Genomic DNA, 22,076 nt, shown 5'->3' with positions numbered 1-22,076 from the left:
ATAAAATTAGTTATTTCAATAAAAATAAAGCAGTAAACATTTACTAAATATATTTTTAATTGTTTTGCTTATTCAAAAGCCATAGGGTGGTGAATATGTGGAATCCATTGCCACAGATGGCTAGGGAGACCAAGACATTGGATATTTTTAAAGCGGGGTTTGATGAGATTCTTGATTAGAAAGGGTGTTAAAAGGTTATGGGGTGAGGGCAGGAAAATGGGGTTGAGTGGGAAAAATAGATCAGCCACGATCGAATGGCAGAGGAAACTCGATAGACCTAACGGTCTTATTATTTAAAAGAATTAAAAGTCCCCAATATTATAAACCCTGTCTTCTCATAGACGTTCATCTCATTGAAATAAAAGATGTTGATCTTACACCTTATCAAATCTGGAAACATAGTTCTTGAAATAGTAGTTAGCACTCCACTGCTTCATTCCAGAAGGATTTAAATGCCAGGGGATAATTGGAAAATCATCAACAGATACCTATCAGAAAGATTGGAACATTCAAGTTTGCATAGCAGCCCCAAATTTGTACTTATTTATTTGGTAGAAATGCTGGGGGATTTTAAGTATCCTGGGAGCCCAGTAGAAGTGTTGTCGACATAATAGATCAATGAAAAATAATGGTCACAATTTTTGCAGGGCTAGAAACGGCGTATTAATTTATCAGAATGTTCCGGAGCGAGACTCAAACAATTTTCCACCACATTTCAAGTGAGTCATGTCTTTCTGATTGCCCTGTGTTAACAGGATGTGTCCACCTAACGTCTCAGGCTTTCTTGAGAATATTCGGCCTTTAGGCTTTTAAAGGACAAAAAATGAATGGTGGTAGAGGCTTCCTTATACTCCTTTGGCACCTTCTAAAAAAAACAAGGGTAAAACTATTGAACTGAGGGATTGTTCATTTTCTATGTGGTAGTAAAGCAAAAAATGTTTGCACTTTTTCTTCCTTCAGCAAGATTGGCTCTTGGAAATCATGCAAGTTATTTGTACCACAGTGTGAGGTATTGTCTCTAGCCATGAACAAGGCTAGATAAACAAAGCCCGTCATCACACACAGCACTGGTACAACTAATTGGTGGGGAACTGGCTTGCGAGAAAGGTTTCTTTGCTGCTATCTCCTGAGTATTAGCATTCGGCATTGGACTATTATTACAATGAACAAAAAAAGATCACTGCTGGTTTCAAGTTTTAATTAATGTTACACACTTTTTTCCCCAATCCTCCTCTTTGCCTTTTCTCCCTGGTCCCATTTTATATATATTTTTCAACCTGTTAAAATCAGAGAACAAAAAACAATGGCTGCAAACCTCAGTCAATTTTCATTCTTTTTCTTGACCCATACAGAACTGCTATTTAGTTGGTCTTTAGAAATATGACCTCTAAGCATTTGAGGAAATATTGCTAGAAGCTAATCAAAAAGTATTCCTCATCCTATCTGATTGTGTGGTGCCGTGTGTCCAGGGAAATAAGTTTAACGGCACATGTTCACACTATAATTCAAATTCAGTTCACAGTGTCACAGCTCTGGGTAAAAATACAAAATCTAAACTCAAGCTTTTGTAGATTGCTGAAGCCTTCAAGTCAAAGCATTAATGAATGTATTAGTAAGGAGATTTGAATGAGAAGAGTGCCCTTCATTGGAGAGGCAATAAGAATGCTATACCGATTACTGTGTGATGACCAGGAGCTATCTGGATGCACTGCTGACTCTCTTGCTATGAGAGACAGTCAACTTAAACAGGGTACGGTCATCTCAAGTAAGCAGCGATCAAATTATAATGCCACCAAAGTTCAATTATGCAGATATATTTCTTGGAGTGCCAGGAAATTTGTCAGATTTGCATCTGTAGGCTGCAGGGAATATGGCCACCATTTGTAAATTTGACCAAGATGCACACACTGCCAGAAATAGCACCACATTGCACTGTGGGTTCCTATAGAAAAGCCCCTCAACTTCTATAGCAGTGAAAAAGGTTGAAGGCACAAAGTTTTCTATAGGAGAATGCTAAATACATTGGACATTGTCAACATAATTTATTAAAATTTCCTCCAAATTGCAAAGGGAAGAATCATTGGTATCATTTAAAAATAATTGGATAATATTATGGAGGGTTATTTATGATTAAAATTTCCTCCAAATTGCAAAGGGAAGAAACTAATTTTAACTCATATAGCTGAATTTTGTTTCTTCCATGTTTCTTTTGTCTTTCTTTAAGTATTTCCTTAAAAATGGATAGCTAACCAAGATTTGGTTATGTTATGTAGTTTCATGTCAAATTATATTGACTGTGCTCCTTCTTGTAAGGACTAATCTTGATTCCCACAATAAACCATATAACCATATAACCATATAACAATTACATAGAAACATAGAAATTAGGTGCAGGAGTAGGCCATCGGATAAAATAGTAATGAAAACCACCAAATTCCTCTTATTGATTAATGCCTCTGGTAAATTACCAGTTTAAAACAGCAAACAAGTTCTATCTGTACTACTACCATCTTTGTAATAAGCTTTCAATTAACTAAGGCAAAAAGCAGCAGATCTATAAAGTACAAAATGAGCACAGATCCATATCTTTTACATACAGGAAGGATGAAAGCATATAATTTCCAGCCACTCTATTGTAACAAGAAAGGTGTGGCTTTGGAGACAATGCAGAAGAGATTTACCAGAATGCTGACTTGGTTAGAGGGTATTAACTCTAAAGAGAGGTTGAACACGTTTGGATTGGTTTCTCTAGAACATCAGAGATTAACAGGAGACTAGTAAAAGTGGGTAAAATTATGAGAGCATAGATGGACAGTCAGAACCCTTTTGTGGAAATGTCAAAGTGTTAGAGGGGAACAAGGGGACTTGCAGGGCAAGTTTTTCTTTACACTGATTACAGACATTCATAACCATATTATTTTCTAATGACTATGAACCCCGACTATTTTGAGATTGCAATCATTGTTCATGGAAATGTTTGCATGTTGGCGGAAAGTAAAATTGACAAAACATTGAACATGGAATAGTACAGCATAGGAACAGGCCCTTCAGCCCACAATGTCCATGCTGAACATGATGCTAAACTAATCTGGTGCCTAAATGATTGTATCCCCCATTCCCGCATCATATCCACATGCCTTCCAAAGCCTCTTAAACACCCTACTTATCATTCCACCACCATCCCTGTCCGTGTTCCAGATACCCGTCTGTCTGCGGACTTACCCCGCTCATCATCGCCAACGTTTGCTCTGCCTTAAACCATGGACTAGTTTACCCTCCTTTCAAACCCTGGAAGAAAGGTTCTAACAGTGTCTCACTTTATTGCACCGAAGAAACATAGAAAGTAGGTGCAGGAGTAGGCCATTTTCCTTCGAGCCTGTCACTCGCCATTCAACAATGTACCTCGGTGATCTGCCAATCATCCACCTGCCTTCTCTCCCTACCCCCTGATCCCTTTATTATTATTTCTTTTTCCCTTAAAAATAGCCGTTGAACTGGCCTATGTACGCTTCTTGGCAGAGAGATTCCAAAGCATTTCGTTGTCTCTGAAAACTGTACACTGACAATCACAATTAAAATTGAATCTGAATCTGAATCTTACTTTGCCTACCATGATCTGGTATCCCTCCATTCGGGCATATCTTCATGCCTATCTAAAAGTCCAACCCTTAAGAACCACTACTTATCTATTTCCACCCCCATCCCTAGCAACGTGTTCCAGATACCCATTAACCAGTCTGTAAAAAAGACTTACCCCACTCATCTCCATTAAACGTTTACTCTGCCTTAAAGCTATGCCTTCTAGTTTCTGACATTTCAAACCCTGGAAGAAAGGTTCTAACTGTGTCTCACAATTTTATATGCACCATAGAAACATAGAAAGTAGGTGCAGGAGAGGCCATTCGGCCCTTCGAGCCAGCACCACCATTCAATATTATCATGGCTGATCATCCAACTCAGTATCCTGTACCTGCCTTCTCTCCATACCCCCTGATCCCTTTAGCCACAAGGGCCACATCTAACTCCCTCTTAAATATAGCCAATGAACTGGCCTCAACTACCTTCTGTGGCAGAGAATCCACAGATTCACCACTCTCTGTGTGAAAATTGGTTTTTTCCTCATCTTGGGTCCTAAAAGATTTTTAAAATATCCTTAAACTGTTACCCCTTGTTCTGGACTTCCCCACATCGGGAACAATCTTACCATGCATCTAGCCTGTCCAGAATTATTGAATTTTATAAGTTCATCTATAAGATCCCCCTCAATCTTCTAAATTCTAGCGAGTACAAACTGAGTCTATCCAGTCTTTTTTCATATGAAAGTCCTGACATCCCAGGAATCAGTCTGGTGAACCTTCTCTGTATTCCCTCTATGGCAAGAATGTCCACCAGGACTCCCCTCAACTACTCCCGTTCCCGAGAAAACAATTCAAGTTTATCCAACCTCTTAGAGCTAATATGGAGAGTTATTGCTATGATTTAGATGTCTATAAATGCTGGTCATGACATGACAATGTTTTTGTGTTTGAGTACAGAATCATTATTTCTCATTACCACATGTTCCTGTGGAGACGACAAGAGCTACAGAATAGCAATACAGTTACTGGGAGTAATCTGGTCAATAGATCAATATGATATCATTATGTTACATGTAATCTGATCTGACAGATTGGCTTAGTTAAGATGAGTTGGGTATTTTGATTCTTTAAAATGTGGCTTTAATTTTACCTAGTTGAGTTGTAACCTGTACAGCAACACACTTCATTTTACCATGACAAATAATGATTGTGGCAGAATTATTGCATGTTAATGGAAATAATTTTTAGCTCACCACTCCTGCAGTTGGGGCTAATAGGATTTAATAATGAAAGTTTCATGAAGATATTGCTCTGTAGATGCTGCAGGTAAAAAGTATTTATGTATTACTGTAAACTAAATATATGAATGATATCCAGTGATCACACACTAATTTTGTAGAATCCTATAATTGCAACCCAAAACTAACATTGCATATGAAAAAAGGTAGTAACACACTTCAAACCATTCAAAGCCAAATATAGCAAATGTTACTTCTTTGGATTATTGAGTGATTGCTTAAGATTTGTTGTATTACAACTTGCCAGTCTGCAAGGTCAATTTTTAAATGTAAAGGGGTTCAGAATGGTAACGGGTTGTAGAACTGAATTTCTCAGATTTTAGCACAAATTCATCTGCTATTTATGGTTAACGTTTATGGTTCCAGTCACAGGCTCTGAAAAGTTTTGGACACACTTTAATATTAAAAGGCAACAATGGTATATTCTCCTTCTCAAACAAATGTCAAAAATGAATTAATTTCATAGATGAATTTGTTATCAACTATAGTGCTGGAGAATAGGAATATTATTCCCCTGACAACGCTCTGGCACTTCAAAAAGCCATTGTTTGGTCTGTCAGACATGTTATTATGGAAGCAAATGCTCATTTTTTTTTACTCATTTCATTGAAGTGCCATTACATGGTGCATATTTGAGGAAAATGTCATGGGTTTTTTCTAAGCTCTGAATAACTTGAAAGAATCTGGTAGATTCTATCTCTGGATATTTAATGTGTAGAGATGAAAATTGGATCAAGAAATTAAACCTAATCTTTCAGTTTGTGTTATTGAGCTATTGATATAGAAACCAAAGGGTTTTTATGACAGATTTTTTTTGCTATATCAGAAGCAGATAACATCTTGTTGCCATTAAAAGTGACAAAAGGAATCTTCGAACTTTCATTCTGTTCTGCTACGGTCAGTTTCATATCTAACATTAAGCAGTGATTTGTCACACTGACATTTTCATTTAAAAACCTACATTCATTAATGTAACTAAAAATATTAATTAGACTTGTAGCTTGTCTCTATATTATATAAGAATCCTGATACCTTAATAGACTATAGCTAATGTTGCAGGACCAAGCTTTGAAACTGATGGGAATTTTGCCTTTGTGTAAATCAGGTGTAAATTGTGTGAATGGAAAGTACAACTACTGTTGCAATAAATTAATGCTAATCGGATCATTTGGTTTACGTACTTTTCCCTAAAAATAAAGTGACATTTCTATTAACCACAGTTAATAGTAAGATTAAACGAAACTTATCAGTTTGAAGTTTGATCATTATTTTATGAGGAGTAACGTTGAGGGAATACGTGAAGAACCCCGCCAGGACGCATGCGTGTCATTCTTCAAAGCAGCGGTGTGAAATCACAGATAACTGTAATGACTAAACATAGTAAGATAGAGAAGAGATACCAGTTTAGTATATGATCAAGGGTGGGAGCGGAGGGCACGTATTCCCTCAACGTTACTCCTCATAAAATAACGATCAAACTTCAAACTGGTAAGTTCTCGTTTAATCTTACTATTTTACTTCGGAGTCACGTGAGTGACTACGTGAAGATTTTAAAGCTCTGTGATTTCATGCCATGGAAACGAGTCCATGCATCACATCTGCTTTGATTATGGGGAGAATAGAGTTAACATCATTAGACATCAATACGATATTGAAACCCAACGATAAAAATATTAACACCAATTATTGCCCCTATTTATGGGGTAAATTATATTACAGAACTTAAATTTGTTTCTGCAAATATTCCAGGTTCAATGACTGGATTGTTATAAAGTCGTTGGAAAGTTTCCTCCGTTGACCATCCTGCTGTCTTGAGGATTTGGTCCATAGGAACGTCCAACTTCATAGCTGCCGATGTATTTGCTTTTTGTTGTCTCTGTACTGTACACTGACAATGACAATTAAACTTGAATCTGAATGTAGCTGCAGCCCTGGTGGAGTGAGATTTTAAAATGCTAGTGTCTACTCCAGCCTTTATTAGGACCTGTTTTAGCCACCTAGAGATAGTCTGGACTGTCACTGTTTTGAGTGGCTGTTTGTAGCTGATTAAAGTGACATTTCTTCCCTCTGATGATCTTAGTATAATCCATATATAATAGTAAGTGTATTACAATACAGAGACGACCATCTGTCGGGTAGGCCCTGAATTCTGTTTTTAGGCCTGCTGACCCCTGTCTGTTCTGTTTGACTATTTCATTAATGTGAAAAGTTAAATTTCCAGATGAAATAATCATGTTGTCCAACCTTTGTTCCTGTAGTGACTGGACCCTTTGTGCCATGGCCAAGGCCATCAGCATGACTGTTTTCTTAGTCAGTTTCTGTAGGGACAGAGCTGTAGCTGGAGACCAGTTTCTTAACATGGTCAGTACAATGCTCACATCCCATATTTGGGAGTTGTTCTTGGGGGATTAATATTAAAATGCCCCTCATGAGTTTGGTTACCAAGTTGTGTCCCAACAGAATGCCGCTCTGTTCCTTGCCACAGGTATGTTGACAGAGCACTTCTGGCGCTATGATGGCACTATGACTGAGCCTCTCATCGTAATGGAGGCTACCCAGGAATTCCAGAACAGACGGGATGTTCATAGATCTGTGGGTGATGTTTATTGTTGTGACAGTACTTCCCATTTCTTGATGACACCAAGTACTGATTTTTTGGTGGACTGTCTGTGGCCCGCTGAAATAATTCCACTGTTCGGTCCGTCAGTCCCAGGTGTAGTAGAGGTGCTTTCAACTCTATAAATTAATAGGTTTATATAATTATGACATGGGTAACTCCCCTAGTTGCGGGAAGAACCAGTAAATTAGGTCTATGATGGATGGTGATGCATGGTTCTAAAACCATGTCGATATCCCCGGGACCCATGGTTGAGTAGGCCAATCAGGTACTATCAAAATACCAGACGCGGAGTCTACTGTTTATTCCTAAATACCCAACTGATGAGGCAGAAGGAATGCATAAATAATCCCCCAATGCAGCGAAAATGCATCTGTAGCCACTGCCCCAGGTTCTGGTTCCCAAGAACCTAATTCGATAACTGGTGTGAGCATGGATGTGAATAGGTCGTTATCTGGTGTTGCATGCCGTGCTGTAATTCCAGCAATACTTTCCCCAACATCCATACAGTGTTTTCATAGACTAGCGTGACCTGTTGTCTGCCACTAAATTCAGTTTACCTGGTAATTTGGTAGCTGATATCCAAATATCTTTCTGGATACATTATTGCCAAATTGTGTTGGCCTGATAGTCACATGATGCCGATATGTTTCCACCCATATGGTTGACATATGCACCACGGTGGTGTAGTCAATTAGTAGTCTAACATACTGGTGGTATAACCCAGAACAATATGACTTAAAGCCATGGAATGCACTTAACTTTCCCAGGTATTTATGCCCAGCATTTGTAATGATGCCTCCTGTGCATTCCATCTCCCCCACAGCTGAAGATGGAATTGGTAGCATCCCATCCAAGTGCCCATCAGTATGTAGTTCCATAGACGGGTAGCTGTTAATGTTTGGATTGGAACAATGCCTAATGTTATGTTTCCACCATTTTAGTACCATGGTGGCCTCTGTTGGTAGCTTCTTTGGTCTGTCAGAATGACCCCCATAATTTTTGAGTGCACGCATGTTTGCGCTCAGTAATTTGATAATGTAAAGGTCTGATTTATGTGGCTGGAACACAGCCACTATAATGCCAATTATTCTACTACCAGTCTGATGGGTGGTTTAGTTTACTGCAAGCCTCCATTAAGGCTGTAACCTTTTCTTACGGCAAAGTCACTGAGATGTGTGCTGAGTTAAGGGTGAACCGCAGATGATCCATTGTGTTAAATACATCTGTGGTCACCTCTAATGGGTACTGTATAGTAAGCATTTTTTAATACGATGCTTGCCATGTAGTAACCTAGGATCAATACCTTTGCAGTAACAAAGGTTCCCATCTAGTAATGAATATAAAGTACGAAAGTATTCAAATAAGTCAAATCTATGATGATGTGGCAACCACTATCTATTTTATGATAAAGATTTTTGGACACAAATTCCTGTGATTCGTGTTGGATGTCCTCCATTAGTCCTTTTTTATTTGGGTACTGTAGTTCATTATGCGCTTATGATTATTTCTTTGCCTGTAAGCATGAACATTCAGTTCGGTACATGCTGAACTGGAGGATTATGTTTTAAATAATTCTATGGTATAAACCTTTACTTCTTCCTCCATGGTTACTATAAGTAGGTTTCTGTGGTTGGGTCTGTGTTGAGGGTTAGCGCATTCCCCAGGAAGTAGTTTTTAGACGTTGCTTTAATGAGCCTCATGGTTCCCTCTATGTCAAGTTCTTTACCTGTTTAGATAAGTTGCCTCCAAATTTTAATATTGGTGGTATGGAGGTTCCAGGTTTGCATAGGCCTGCAAATTAGGGTCTAAAGTCGGTTGGATGGTACTTCTTCCTAATGCTGTTTACTCGTATTGGTAGTTTGCAAAATAAGGCCAGTGCATCCTGGTGATCAAGTGTCTTTTTTGTTTATTGTGCGGGTGAAACCCGTAATACCTGCTGTTAGGACTTTTGGAACTTTCTTTCGTTTCAAGTCCCTGCCCTGCCATGTTTTCAAATACACTGGTTGATACTGGGAACATTCAGTGTTTTGCAGTTCCCTGATGGTAAATGTCTTCCAATAGGTTTTCTGCACCGCATGTGCACTAGGGGTAAGTTCTGCACCCCTGTTCAGCTTCAGCCCAGAATTGACCCCCTATACTCCCCTCTGATGAGGGAGAAACACTGTGCAGCCCTACAAGAGGTACTGCTGTAGGACTTACTAGCTGCCCCCTGTGACTAGTCTCCATCTCCCGGAGCCTGCCACTTACCTGCTCCAACAGCCGCTCCAGCTGGCTCCGATGCTCTGGGGCACCCAACCGGCTCCAATGCACATGGTCACTGGCCGTCGCGGCTGCTCCTGAAGCCGCTACTCCTGAAGCCGCTCCTGCTCCAGTTCCTGCAGCCACTCCACCCGGCTCCAATGCTCACAGGCACTGGCCGTCGCGGCTGCTCCATGAAGCCGCTCCTGCTTCAGCTCCTGCAGTCAGCCCAGGATTGACCCCTCGGTGTTCCCCTCGGATGAGGGAGAAACACTGTGCAGCCCTACAAGAGGTACTGCTCCTGCAGCCGCTCCAACCGACTCCAATGCTCATGGGCACTGGCCGTCGCGGCTGCTTGAAGCTCGTCTTCCAGCAGCTGCTCCAACCGGCTCTAATGCTCACTGGCACTGGCCGTCGCGGCTGCTTTGTTCACAGCTGCCAGCCGCTCCAACCGGCCCCAATGCGCACGGGCACTGGCCGCTCGCGGCTGCTCCTGAAGCCGCTCCAACCGGCCCCAATGCGCTCGGGCACTGGCCGCTCGCGGCTATTCAGAGTCGGACTCCTCGGAGTCAACGACCCTGTTAGTTTTGCTTCGCTCTCCCGCCCGGCTTGGCCGGTGCGGGAGCGAAGTCGGGAGCGAAGTCGGGCACAGCTGTTCCCATTACGGGAGATTGGCGTGCCGTTGGCTGCTGCTGCTGGCTGCCCGCAACTCCGCGGCTCTCCCCCGCCAGCTTTTCCGCAGCCTTCGTGGATCTGGTCCATGTCTCCACCTGAAAGGTAAGTGGAAGGAACGCAGAGTCTCCTTACCTGCTGTTCCCGGCTTTCAAATTTTGCCGCTAAGGGAACGTCGTTCCCCCTGCTGTGACTCGTTGCAATGCGTGTAGCGATATGACACGCATGCGTCCTGGCGGGTTTCTTCACGTAGTCACTCACGTAACTCCGAAGTAAAATCCATTGAGGAAATGGCTTTCCTTTTAAAGGTGTTAAGGGAATTATACAATTCCTTGTGATTAGTAGCAGAAACAAGTGTGTGAGAGGGAGATGGGATCTCATGCAGTAAAAGTTCTCAAATAAAAAGAAATGTGTGATAGACAGCCTACTAAAATGCTGAGGTTATGAATCTGATATTTGGCAAGACTACTGGTGAATCTGATTAAACAGCATAATAGTTGTTAAAACAATCTGTATGTAAGTATTTTTTTAAACAAATTTGGGAATTCCAAACAAACTTGAAAGCTATACTAATAAAGGTTTTTCTCCTGTTCCTTTGTAATTCTTATCTGTCTCTGTAAATGTAAGTCAATAATTGCTGGTAAATGAGATGAAAGTTATTACTGACTTTAATTATTATTTTTCTTTTACTATAGTAAAACAATCTAGTTAATTCTGGTGGTTCATTAGCAAAGGCTAAATTGTATTTTGTAATTGAGAATTGAAAATTGTAATTTGTATTGAGAATAAATACACATTTTCTGGAGAAGATTCGTGGTTCTAAGAATGGAAAGCACAGCTGGCGTGGTTAGTCACTTGCTTTACTGAGAAAAAATCTCGTAACTTCATCTTGTACCTTGCTTCTGGCAAGTTGTCAACAGTTGCCAGCTATGAAATTTGTAAAGATGCCGCAGATAAAAGTTGTCAGGTTTTAATAAAAAAACCTGCAGTTGTATATCACCTTTCATGTTCTCAGTTTGACCAAAGCAGTTTGCAGCCAATTAATAATTTTAAATGTGCTGCTATGTAAAATTAGCTGCCAATCTGTATGTGGTAAGATCCTACAACGTGGTAATGTTAGAGAACTGGAATCAACTGGAAGTGCTGACAAATTTAACAGATCATCTGATGCCACTCACACTGTAGCACTCAATAGTGCACTGAAGTGTCATCTTAGCTTACGTCCCTGAACTGGGGCCTGAAATCATGGTCAATTATACAAAACTGCAAATGCTGCAACTAAGGCAAGTTATACAGTGAGGCTGGTGGTACACAAAATACTTCACAAGAATGGTTCTCCTCCAACAGATTGCCAAATGATTCAGAGCCGTTGTAGAAACGTGTATGTCTTGTTGCACCATGAGAAAATTTAGGTAGAAATGCACTAATGATACAGGACAATTAGAATTGCTTATTTCTTGAGAAAATGCATAGAAAATTTAGATATTGTGGAGGCATTCGTGGTGATCTTTCAAGAATCACTAGAATCAGGAGTGGTCCCAGAGGACTGGAAAATTGCAAATGCTACTCCGCTGTTCAAGAAGGGAGCAAAGCAAAAGAGGAGAAATTATAGACCAGTTAGCCTGACCAATGGTTGATAAGATTTTAGAGGCCATTATTAAGGATGAGTTTTCCAAGTACTTAGAAGCACATGATAAACTAGGCAGGTCAGCTGCATGGTTTTGTGAAGGAGAGATCTAGCCTGACAAATGTTGGAATTCTTTGAGCAAGTAAATAGCAGGCTCGACAAAAGAGAGTTTGGTGTTCATACTACCAAAATGCATGACTCCACACTTTGCTATGCAGTAATTCCATTAGTCAAAGTCATAGTCAAAGTAGCCTTTATTGTCATTCAGACCTTGCAGTCTGACAGAAATGTTGTTGCCTTGCAGTCCTACATATAGTAAAAATGACAAAAACACACAATAAACACATATTAACATCCACCACAGTGAGTTCACCAGGCACCTCCTCACTGTGATGGAACGCAAAAGTCTTGAGTCTTTGTCTCTTCCCTTCTTATTCTCCCTCTGCGCGGAGGCGATCCAGGCTTCGGATGTTGTGACCCCGCCGGGCGATGGTAGTAATTTTTTGATAGAATTTATTTGCCACACAACCAGGGTTGATGGAAATTTGGGTTGTCTGCAGCGGTACAATAATAAAGAACACACAACCACAATAAAACTGTAACACAAACATCCACCACAGCATTCATCACTGTGGTGGAAGGCACAAAATTTGGCCAGTCCTCCTCCATTTCCCCCCTATGGACAGGACCAGAGTCCAGAGTCAGTCCAGGATCGGCTCTTCCTCACCGGAGACCGCGGCTTTAAGTTGGTTAGGCCGCAGGCCGGTGGTCGAGATTTAAAGTCTCCGCCGCTGCCAGAAGCACCGTAGATTGCAGGGCCGGTGGTCGAAGTTCCCCTCCAGGGGTGATGTTAAGTTCACGCCGGGCCCGTGGTAGAAGTTGGCCGCGGGCCTGGCAGTGATGGCTTCTTCTTCCCCCGGGTCCCCCACGAGGGATCCCGAGCTGTAGACGCCGCACCACCTGGAGCTCTGCAGACCGCGGCTTCAGGCTGCCGGCTGCCCCGGGCCAGCGAAACGGAGCGCTCCCCTCCAGCGAGCCCCAGTACTCCATACTACCTGTCCCCCCCCACCTATCTTCGTATCATCTACAAATTTGGCCACAGTCTTCAATTCCCTCATCCAAAACATTTATATGTACCGTGAAGAGTAGTAGCCCCAGCACCGACCCCTGCGGAATACCCCTAGCCACTGGCAGTCAACCAAAAAAAGCCCCTTTTATTGCCGCCTTCCATCCAGCCAACCTGCTATCCATGTTAGTATCATCCCTCCGATACCATGGGCTCTCATCATCCTTAGAAGCCTCATGTGTGGCACCTTATCAAGGGCCTTCTGAAAATCCAGGTAAACCACATCCACTGACTCTCCTTTGTGTATCCTGCTATTTAGTCCCTCAAAGAATTCCAACAGGCTCCAAGTTCAAGTTCAAGTTCAAGTGAGTTTATTGTCATGTGTCCCTGTATAGGACAATGAACTTCTTGCTTTTCTTCAGCATACAGAACATAGTAGGCATTTACTACAATACAGATAAGTGTGTCCATATACCATGATATAAATATATACATACATGAATAAATAAACTGATAAAGTGCAAATAACAGAAAATGGTTATTAATAATCAGAGTTTTGTCCGAGCCTGGTTTACTAGCCTGATGGCTGTGGGGAAGTAGCTATTCCTGAACCTGGTTGTTGCAGTCTTCAGGCTCCTGTACCTTCTACCTGAAGGTAGCAGGGAGATGAGTGTGTGGCCAGGATGGTGTGGGTCTTTGATGATACTGCCAGCCTTTTTGAGGCAGCGACTGCGATAAATCCCCTCGATGGAAGGAAGGTCAGAGCCGATGATGGACTGGGCAGTGTTTACTACTTTTTGTAGTCTTTTCCTCTCCAGGGCGCTCAAATTGCTGAACCAAGCCATGATGCAACCGGTCAGCATGCTCTCTACTGTGCACTTGTAGAAGTTAGAGAGAGTCTTCCTTGACAAACCGACTCTCCGTAATCTTCTCAGGAAGTAGAGGGGCTGATGAGCTTTCTTGATGATTGCATTAGTGTTCTTGGACCAGGAAAGATCTTCAGAGATGTGCACGCCCAGGAATTTGAAGCTCTTGACCCTTTCAACCATCGACCCGTTGATATAAATGGAGCTGTGGGTCCCCCTCCTACTCCTTCCAAAGTCCACAATCAGTTCCTTGGTTTTGCTGGTGTTGAGGGCCAGGTTATTGTGCACCATATGGACAGTTGCTCGATCTCTCTTCTATACTCTGACTCATCCCCATCAGTGATACGCCCCACAACAGTGGTGTCGTCAGCGAACTTGATGATGGAGTTCACACTGTGATTGGCTACGCAGTCATGGGTATAGAGTGAGTACAGCAGGGGGCTGAGCACGCAGCCTTGAGGTGCTCCCGTGCTGATTGTTATCGAGGCTGACACATTTCCACCAATACGAACAGACTGTGGTCTGTGAATGAGGAAGTCGAGGATCCAATTGCAGAGGGATGCGCAGAGACCCAGTTCTGCGAGTTTGGTAACCAGCTGGGAGGGGATGATTGTGTTAAATGCCGAGCTGTAATCGATGAATAACAGCCTGACATATGAGTTTTTGTCAGGCAGGATCTCCCTTTCACAAAACCATGTTAACTTTGGCGTATTTACTGTCTGCTCCTAAGTACTCAACTTGGAGGTGCAGAGAGACTTGGGATTGCTGGTGCAGGATTCACAAAAGGTTAATTTGCAAGTTGAATTGGGAGTAAGGAAGCAAGATGCAATGTTAGCATTTGTATCGAGAGGACTCGAATATAAAGGTCGGGATGTAAAGCTGAAAAATACCAATGTAATGCTGAGGCTTGGGACTGCACTGGTCAGACCACATTGGGAGGATTGCCTAGCAGTTTTGGGCCCCATATCTGATGTGCGGGATGGTGTTGGCATTGGAGAGGGTCCAGAGGAGGTTAATATAAATGATCCTGGGGATGAATGGGTTTACGTATGATGAGCGTTTGACTGTATTGGGCCTGTGCTTGCTGGAGTTTAGAATAGAGTGGGGACCTCATTGAAATGTTCAGAATAGTGAAAGGCCTGGATAGAGTGGATGTGGAGAGGCTGTTTCCTCAAATGGGAGAGTCTAAGAAAGAGGGCACAGGTTCAGAATAAAAAGATGTTCCTTTAGGAAGGAGATGAGGAGGAATTTATTTAGTCAGAGGGTGGTAAATCTGTGGAATTCATTGCTAGAGATGGCTATGGAAGCCAAGTCATTGGTTATTTACAAAGCGAAGATTGATTGGTAAAGGTGTCAAAAGTTTACGGGGAGAATGCAGGAGAATTGGGTTCAGAGGGAAAGATAGATCGGCCATGATTGAAAGGTGGAGGAGATGCTTTGAGCCAAATGGCCTAATTCTGCTCCTGTGACTATGAACATGAAAATGATGATCCACAGGCTTTGACTGTAGTATCAAAAGAGTTTTGAGCTACTGTCAAAGGAAAATATAAACTTTTGATCGGGCCTCAAAGCAAAGAAATACACAAAATAATCTTAATGTTAAATCTTGTAACTCTTTTGATCATGGAATTTAAAAAGAATACCTCTATGTTGAGGTAACTCAAAGTGAGTCCAGGATTGCAACTGAGACCTCTCTATTACATTAAAATGTACTGTATACAAGGCATTGCATCTAACAATGGAAGGATTAGAAAATAAATATCAAAATCCCTAATAGAAGAGAAATTCCATGTTACAACAAAAGGCTATTTAGTACTACCTTAACAGTGTGCAGCTTATGTGATTATTGCAGTTTTGAAACTGTTTAAATGATTTACATTGTATATTACTTTCTATCAGTCCAGTTACGGTTGTCATGCAGGAAAAACAAGTTTAGTTTAGTTTAAAGATTCATTGTGGAAACAGGCCCTTCAACTCACCGAGTCCATGCTGACCAGCGATCACCCCTACACTAGTTCTCTGTAATCCCGGTTTCGCAGCCTGGGGAAATTTACAGAGACCAATTTACTTACAAACCTGCACATCTATGGAATGTGGGAGGAAACTGGAGCACGTGGAGAAATCCCACAAGGTCACAGGATGAACATATAAACTCTGTACAGATAACTCAGAGGCACAGCGGTAGAGTTGCTGCCTTACAGCACCAGAGACCCAGGTTTGATCCTGACTAAATTGTGACAAGGGTGCTACTTGTACAGAGTTTGTATGTTATCCTTGTGGTCACATGGGATTTCTCTGGGTGCTCCAGTTTCCCCCAATATTCCAAACACGTGAATGTTTGTAAGTTAATAGGCTTCTGTAAATTGTCCCTAGTGTGTAGGATAGAACTAGAGTCTAGCTGATGTTGGTCGACATGGACTCAGTGGGCCGAAGAGCTTCTTTTCAAGCTGCATCTCTAAACTAAAATAAACTAATCACTTCTAGTCAGGATTGAACCCGGGTCTCTGGAGCTGTTAGGCAGAAACTCTACCAGTGCACCACAATGCCCCCGCCCCCCTAAAGACCACCAACTATCTGTGGATATGAGCAAGATGATTGCACATGTTGTTGATGTTCTAGCAAAAATATCTATAGAAACATTTTTAGGAGATCCAAGACTAACTTTGAGTTTAGTGGCATATGAGACATAACCACTAGGGTGGTGATAACTATATACAGTCTGTATTTACTTCAAAGGTGAATAAATATCATTCACTGATCCTATTAATTAATTAGTTTCTCATATATCCACCACAGTATCATTAAAAAAATAAGTATATTACAAGATATCTCATTTCAGTTCCAGATACATAAACACCATTGTAAACCTATCATTTATTTGTGGTATAGAAGTTTGAAAACCTCCAGATTCAGGGATAGTTTCTTCCGGGCAATTATCGGGTAACTGAACCATCCTATCACCAACTACAGAGTGTTCCGGACCTACCACCTACCTCACTGGAGACCTTTGGGCTATCTTTAATCGGACTTTACTGGACTTTATCTTGTACTTACAGTTATACCTTTTCTCCTGGATCTGTACACTGTGGACAGCTTGATAGTAATCGTGTATAATCCTTTCGCTGGCTGGATAGCGTGCAACAAAAAAGTTTTTCACTGTACCTTGGTACACACAACAATAATAAACTAAACTAAATAAACATTACTGTTAACGGAGTCAGATTTTAGATAGCAAACCACTGAAGGTGCTATTCACTTTAATGTTAGATTGCCCATTAGGCTTTATGGAATCTTTTGATCACAATTGATTTACTGACATGTTCCATGATTTTCATCATCTTTTTAATTGTTGTATTGTGAAAATATCCACCATTGATAGATATACAGGCTGACATGAAGCTATGTTGAGACAAAAACCCTCAAGCCCTCTGGCACAAAATGGTGTGGGAGAGGGAGGGTAGACCCCAACTCCATCAGAATTTCGCCTACATCATTTCTCTTTGGGAGCAAACATCGATCCCAAGGAAAAATCATCAAAGGTGCCCTTTTAAAAACTTTTAAAAGACTACAAAGTTCCTCACAACTTCCTTTGAAACTCAGCTGAGCCCAAGGGAACTTGGCAGCTAGGAAAAAATACTTTAAAGTTATTTTAATTAAAGACCTGTTGTAGGCAGATTGTAGGCACCATTAATTGTTGCCAGGTGGGATATTTACAACAGGGAGACTCCTTCACATTTTGTGCTTTTTCAGCTATATTCAAATGTATGTTATTTATTTATTTGTAGGTTATGTTGAAGACCTGAGCAAGGCCACCATTTTATAGCCTATCCCTAATTGCCTGTCAGATGTGAAGTGCTACAGTGAAAGTGAAAAGTCACATTCACAGGATTATTGGTTCAGTAGATTGCAGATTGAGATGGTGATTTCAGTTTTAAAATCCTCCTTAACATCTTGGCACCACTTATATCAAGAACACTTTATAATCCTCAGTGTTCAGTGTTGCAAATAGTGGGCAATCCATTGGACATTCTGGTTCTGATCATTACTGCCTTGCAACTACCCCACCAATATGCGGTGTGTGTCCACATTCCTTTCCACTTGTTTTCTCAGAAATTCCCATAAGTGGTAGAACCACCTTAGGATCTGCCAAGTATATTCCTGTGGAAACAACGAACTGCAGTTGCAGAACAGTCACGACTCGAGATGTTACCTATCATGTTCTCCACAGATGCTGCCAGACTCGCTGAGCTACTCCAGCACCATCTTTTCCATGTTCGAAATAAACTTGGATTGTTTCAAAACTTCAGGTTGCGTTGAAGCCAATTGCAGCTCACTTGTGGTAATAAAATGATGCAAAATGCCTATTAGGTTTGTTAAAAATGCAGATACTGGATGCCGTACCTCAGGATGGTGTCCAGGTATCAGTCATCTCCGTTTACATTATCAATGATCCTTCATCAATCCTTCATCTGTTAATGCTTTCTACTAAAATTACCTGCGGCTTGAAATTGGGTATAATTTGTGTCCTTAAGTGTATTTGTGTAGTCCAGGCAAGATAAGTTGCCCCTGGCAACTTTCCCATGATATTTAAGGAACTGACGTAACATGGGCAGAACCTAGGGAGAAACCTCTCTTAGTTACTTGATCATCACACTTTTACGTTTGGTATTTTATCACTGCACATTTTTTGTCAGATATTTATCATTGAACTTTTGCTGTCATGCTTTTGTTACTGCACATTCGCTATTATATATTCACCATTGGATTTTTGCTGTTGTACATTTATTGCTTCACTTATCCTCTTGTATATTTATCATTGACCCTTTGCTGTTGTACATTTTTCACCACACTTTTGCTGTCGTACTTTTATGAGTGCACTGGAATTTATTTTCTGGGCGTGATGCCACAGGTCAGAAAATAGACTGACCCTTGAGCATACCTGTTAAACAGTGATACTGATCACTGAGAATTAGTGACAGTGACAGTCTTGTGCCGATTTCTTACACTTTGGTTTCTGATTCGGCTTCAATCAACAAATGGTAGGAATGATATCAAAAAAAATGTATAACAGGAAATAGGTGACAAACCAAGTTGGAAATCAGAACAAAGAATTAAGATAGTTATTTCAGGGATTGTAAAATTATTGCTCATGCTTGTATCAGACAATGCAGATAATTTTTGTAGCAGATGATGAATTGTTAATCTTTGTCACTTATTCTCTTTTACAGGCAACCCATTACACATTTCTGGCAAGTGCTGAGGTGTTGGGGAAAGTCCTCTTTAGCACCATAGCTGGTATACTTGTGGACAGGATTGGTTTTCCTTCTAGTTTTTGTGTTTTTCTGTTGCTTTCAGGTTTATCCTTGCTTCATGTTCTGAATCCACCTGAGATACTATCCAAGCAACATAAACAATAATGTGTGATTGTTTTACAATAGCATAGAAACTGGAGTGTCACATCAGTGGTCCCCCAGAGCAAATTTAACTTGGTCTGTGGGAAACACATCAATTGTGAAATCAGTGGGGAAAATTCAAACCACCTGGCTACAGTGAGAACAAAGTTGGGGGCAGATAACATTGCTGTGCAAAATTCCCACTCACTTCCAATTTTTCCGTAATCTTAACCAGGTCATTTTTATTGAGGTGTCACCTGACTGTCACATGGGCCTCATTCATGGATGCAAAGAAGGCACTGTGGTGCACTCAGTGATATTTAAAACAAAGACATGCACCAAACCAAGTCAGAAACTTTTCTGAACAGATCTGGTTTACTGAGAGTCTGCTGGGGGCCAGCAGGAAAGCTTTAACTTCTAATTCCCAGTCACAGCTCCATCTCTGTGCCGATCATTCCACACACAGTGCAAGTGGGATAATACAGTTCAGTGTCCAATTGGTGACATCAGGCAAATCTGTAAACCTGTCTCCTACCTCACGTCACCACACAGCTCACCCAATAAAACCTTCCAGTAAACATCTCTGGCAGATGTTCACTTCCAGGAAGATTTTATAATCAGGTTTGCACTTGATCCACAGGAGGACTTTAACCCACAGTGTACTAACCTCCAGATCGCTTAAAAAGAGCAAAGAAGCCTTCATTACATAAAAGAAAACATCTCCCACAATTGAGAAAAAGTCTCACAGTTTATAAATTCAAAAATAAAAATAGATAAGCTTAAAAAAGCTATCTATTAATCAATGTTAACTTTCAATTAATATAAACTTTAATTTGCACCAATTGTGGTATTGCACTCATTAATCTTCACTTGGTTATGTTGTACAGAACATGTCAAAACATTTCTTCTGGTAAAAACGTACAGTTGCTCGGTATTATCCAAAAGTAAAATATTCCAAGATTTATTTTATGTAATGAGGCAAATGTGTCTTTGTCCTTTTTAAGTGATCTTCAGGGAAGCAGGTATGTCATCAGTACTCTGTGGGTTAAAGTGCCTCTATAGGTCTGTTTAAATCAAGAAACAAACCTAGTTGTAGAATCTTCCTAGAATTTAACATATGCTCATTACCATTGCCTGAAGAAGGGTCTCGACCTGAAACGTTACCCATTCCTTCTCTCCAGAGAGGCTGCCTGTCCCGCTGAGTTAAGGGCCTGTCCCACTTGGGCGTCATTTGTGCGTCACGCAGGTGGCGAGTGAGGATTATGAGAATCCCAAAATCCTGGGGCGCCGCGCGCTACCACGGGTCACTGCCTATGCCAACATGTCTCACCACGCGCCATGCGCGCGTAATGCACGCCATGTGCGCGTCGTGCATCGTGACGAGTAAATGGCGCGCAAATAACGCCCAAATTGACTCCAGCTTTGTGTCTATCATCATTTAGTATAAAGTGTCCAGTAGCATGTGCTTACCACCAAGAACCTGCTATCCAGGAATCAAGCCAATCGAGAAAATATTAACAATGCAAGATGTTTAAAGTTATACTAAAACATTTTGGTGACTGAAAGTTGTTAGCTTCTTGACCTCTTTATGGTCAATCTAAACAAGATAAGATTTCAGCATATAATTTTTTTTTAAGAATGCCAGTTTCTTTCACCTGTTCTTTCACTAAATGGCTGAAACTCAAGTTTTTGGTAAATTACATTTTAATTGATAAACTATGTTATATTATACCCTGTATACCACAGTGGGTGGTGATGCAGGGTGGAAGGTGAGGGGGATTGATATGAAGTAAATGGTGAAATGTGCTGTTGTACAAAGTAAAGAAGATAAATAAAGTTGACGTATTCTGACTGAAATATGTTTTCATGTTAAACTTAGAGTTAATTAGCATTATATTAAGTTATTATTTCTGTACAGCTGAAACTAGCCAAATAATTGCTGCTAGGCACTGTTGTGATTTGTCTGTTGACTGATTTTATGTAATCTCAGGGTATACAGATTGCGATTTTTAAAAAAATCACACGCGTTTGTGTTACACTGAAATTTTAGCACGCGAATCATTAATTTGCATTTGTTATCTATGCAAAAGATAATTTTCAGTGCTTCATTTCACATATCGTAAGTTGGTAACTAGGTTATCTTCCTGCATCTGTATTTCCCCGCTGAGTTTTGTAATTTTTCTTCTAAACAAGATTTTATCTATTTATGTGATTAAAAAATATTCTTCCTTATTGTGGAAGCAAGTTGTGCAACTCTTAATTTCCCCAATGTCCTCTGTTTGGTCTCTGGATATCAATGTACTTTAATCTGTACTATCAAAAAATGTCCTTGTAATCAACCTCAGATTATTTCTCAATAAATCTGCAGGAATAATAAAACTGATTGTTAATGAGTTGATATTGTTACATGTCAAGCATTTGGAATTCACTGACAGCTACTGCAGCTATCAGGAAGCCTGGATGGAAATGAAAGAACCACTCCTATATAAAGCCGAAACTCTATTGAAGACTTTGGATTGAATCAATGCCAGAAAGTGATTTCAGGCAGAAATATAATCGCTAAGGTTCAGATAACATTATCAACTGATGTATTGCAACTGATGGTGCACGCAACATAAACAATTAGAACATTGATTTATTACTCAGTTAATTACATGGTTAATTTTTGTATCGCAAGATTAATCGAATTATGGTTTCTCGTTTAAAGGAACAAGATAT

General features: G+C 40.7%; 1 protein-coding gene across 3 annotated transcripts in view; it reads left to right on the top strand.

The window, feature by feature from the left end:
- Nucleotides 1–21,735, top strand: part of mfsd3 (major facilitator superfamily domain containing 3) — a 108,795-nt gene extending 87,060 nt beyond the window's left edge. For all 3 annotated transcript variants that reach the window (XM_055633080.1, XM_055633078.1, XM_055633079.1), the window contains one exon: nt 19,194–21,735. In XM_055633080.1, coding sequence (XP_055489055.1) covers nt 19,194–19,382 — 189 coding nt within the window. In that variant the 3' untranslated portion in view covers nt 19,383–21,735. The remainder of the gene's footprint in view (nt 1–19,193) is intronic.
- The last annotated feature ends 341 nt before the right edge of the window (nt 21,736–22,076 follow it).

Source organism: Leucoraja erinacea, chromosome 3 (genome assembly GCF_028641065.1).
Source record: "Leucoraja erinacea ecotype New England chromosome 3, Leri_hhj_1, whole genome shotgun sequence".
Lineage (NCBI taxonomy): Eukaryota > Metazoa > Chordata > Chondrichthyes > Rajiformes > Rajidae > Leucoraja > Leucoraja erinaceus.
This window is presented reverse-complemented; position numbering and strand designations above follow the sequence as displayed.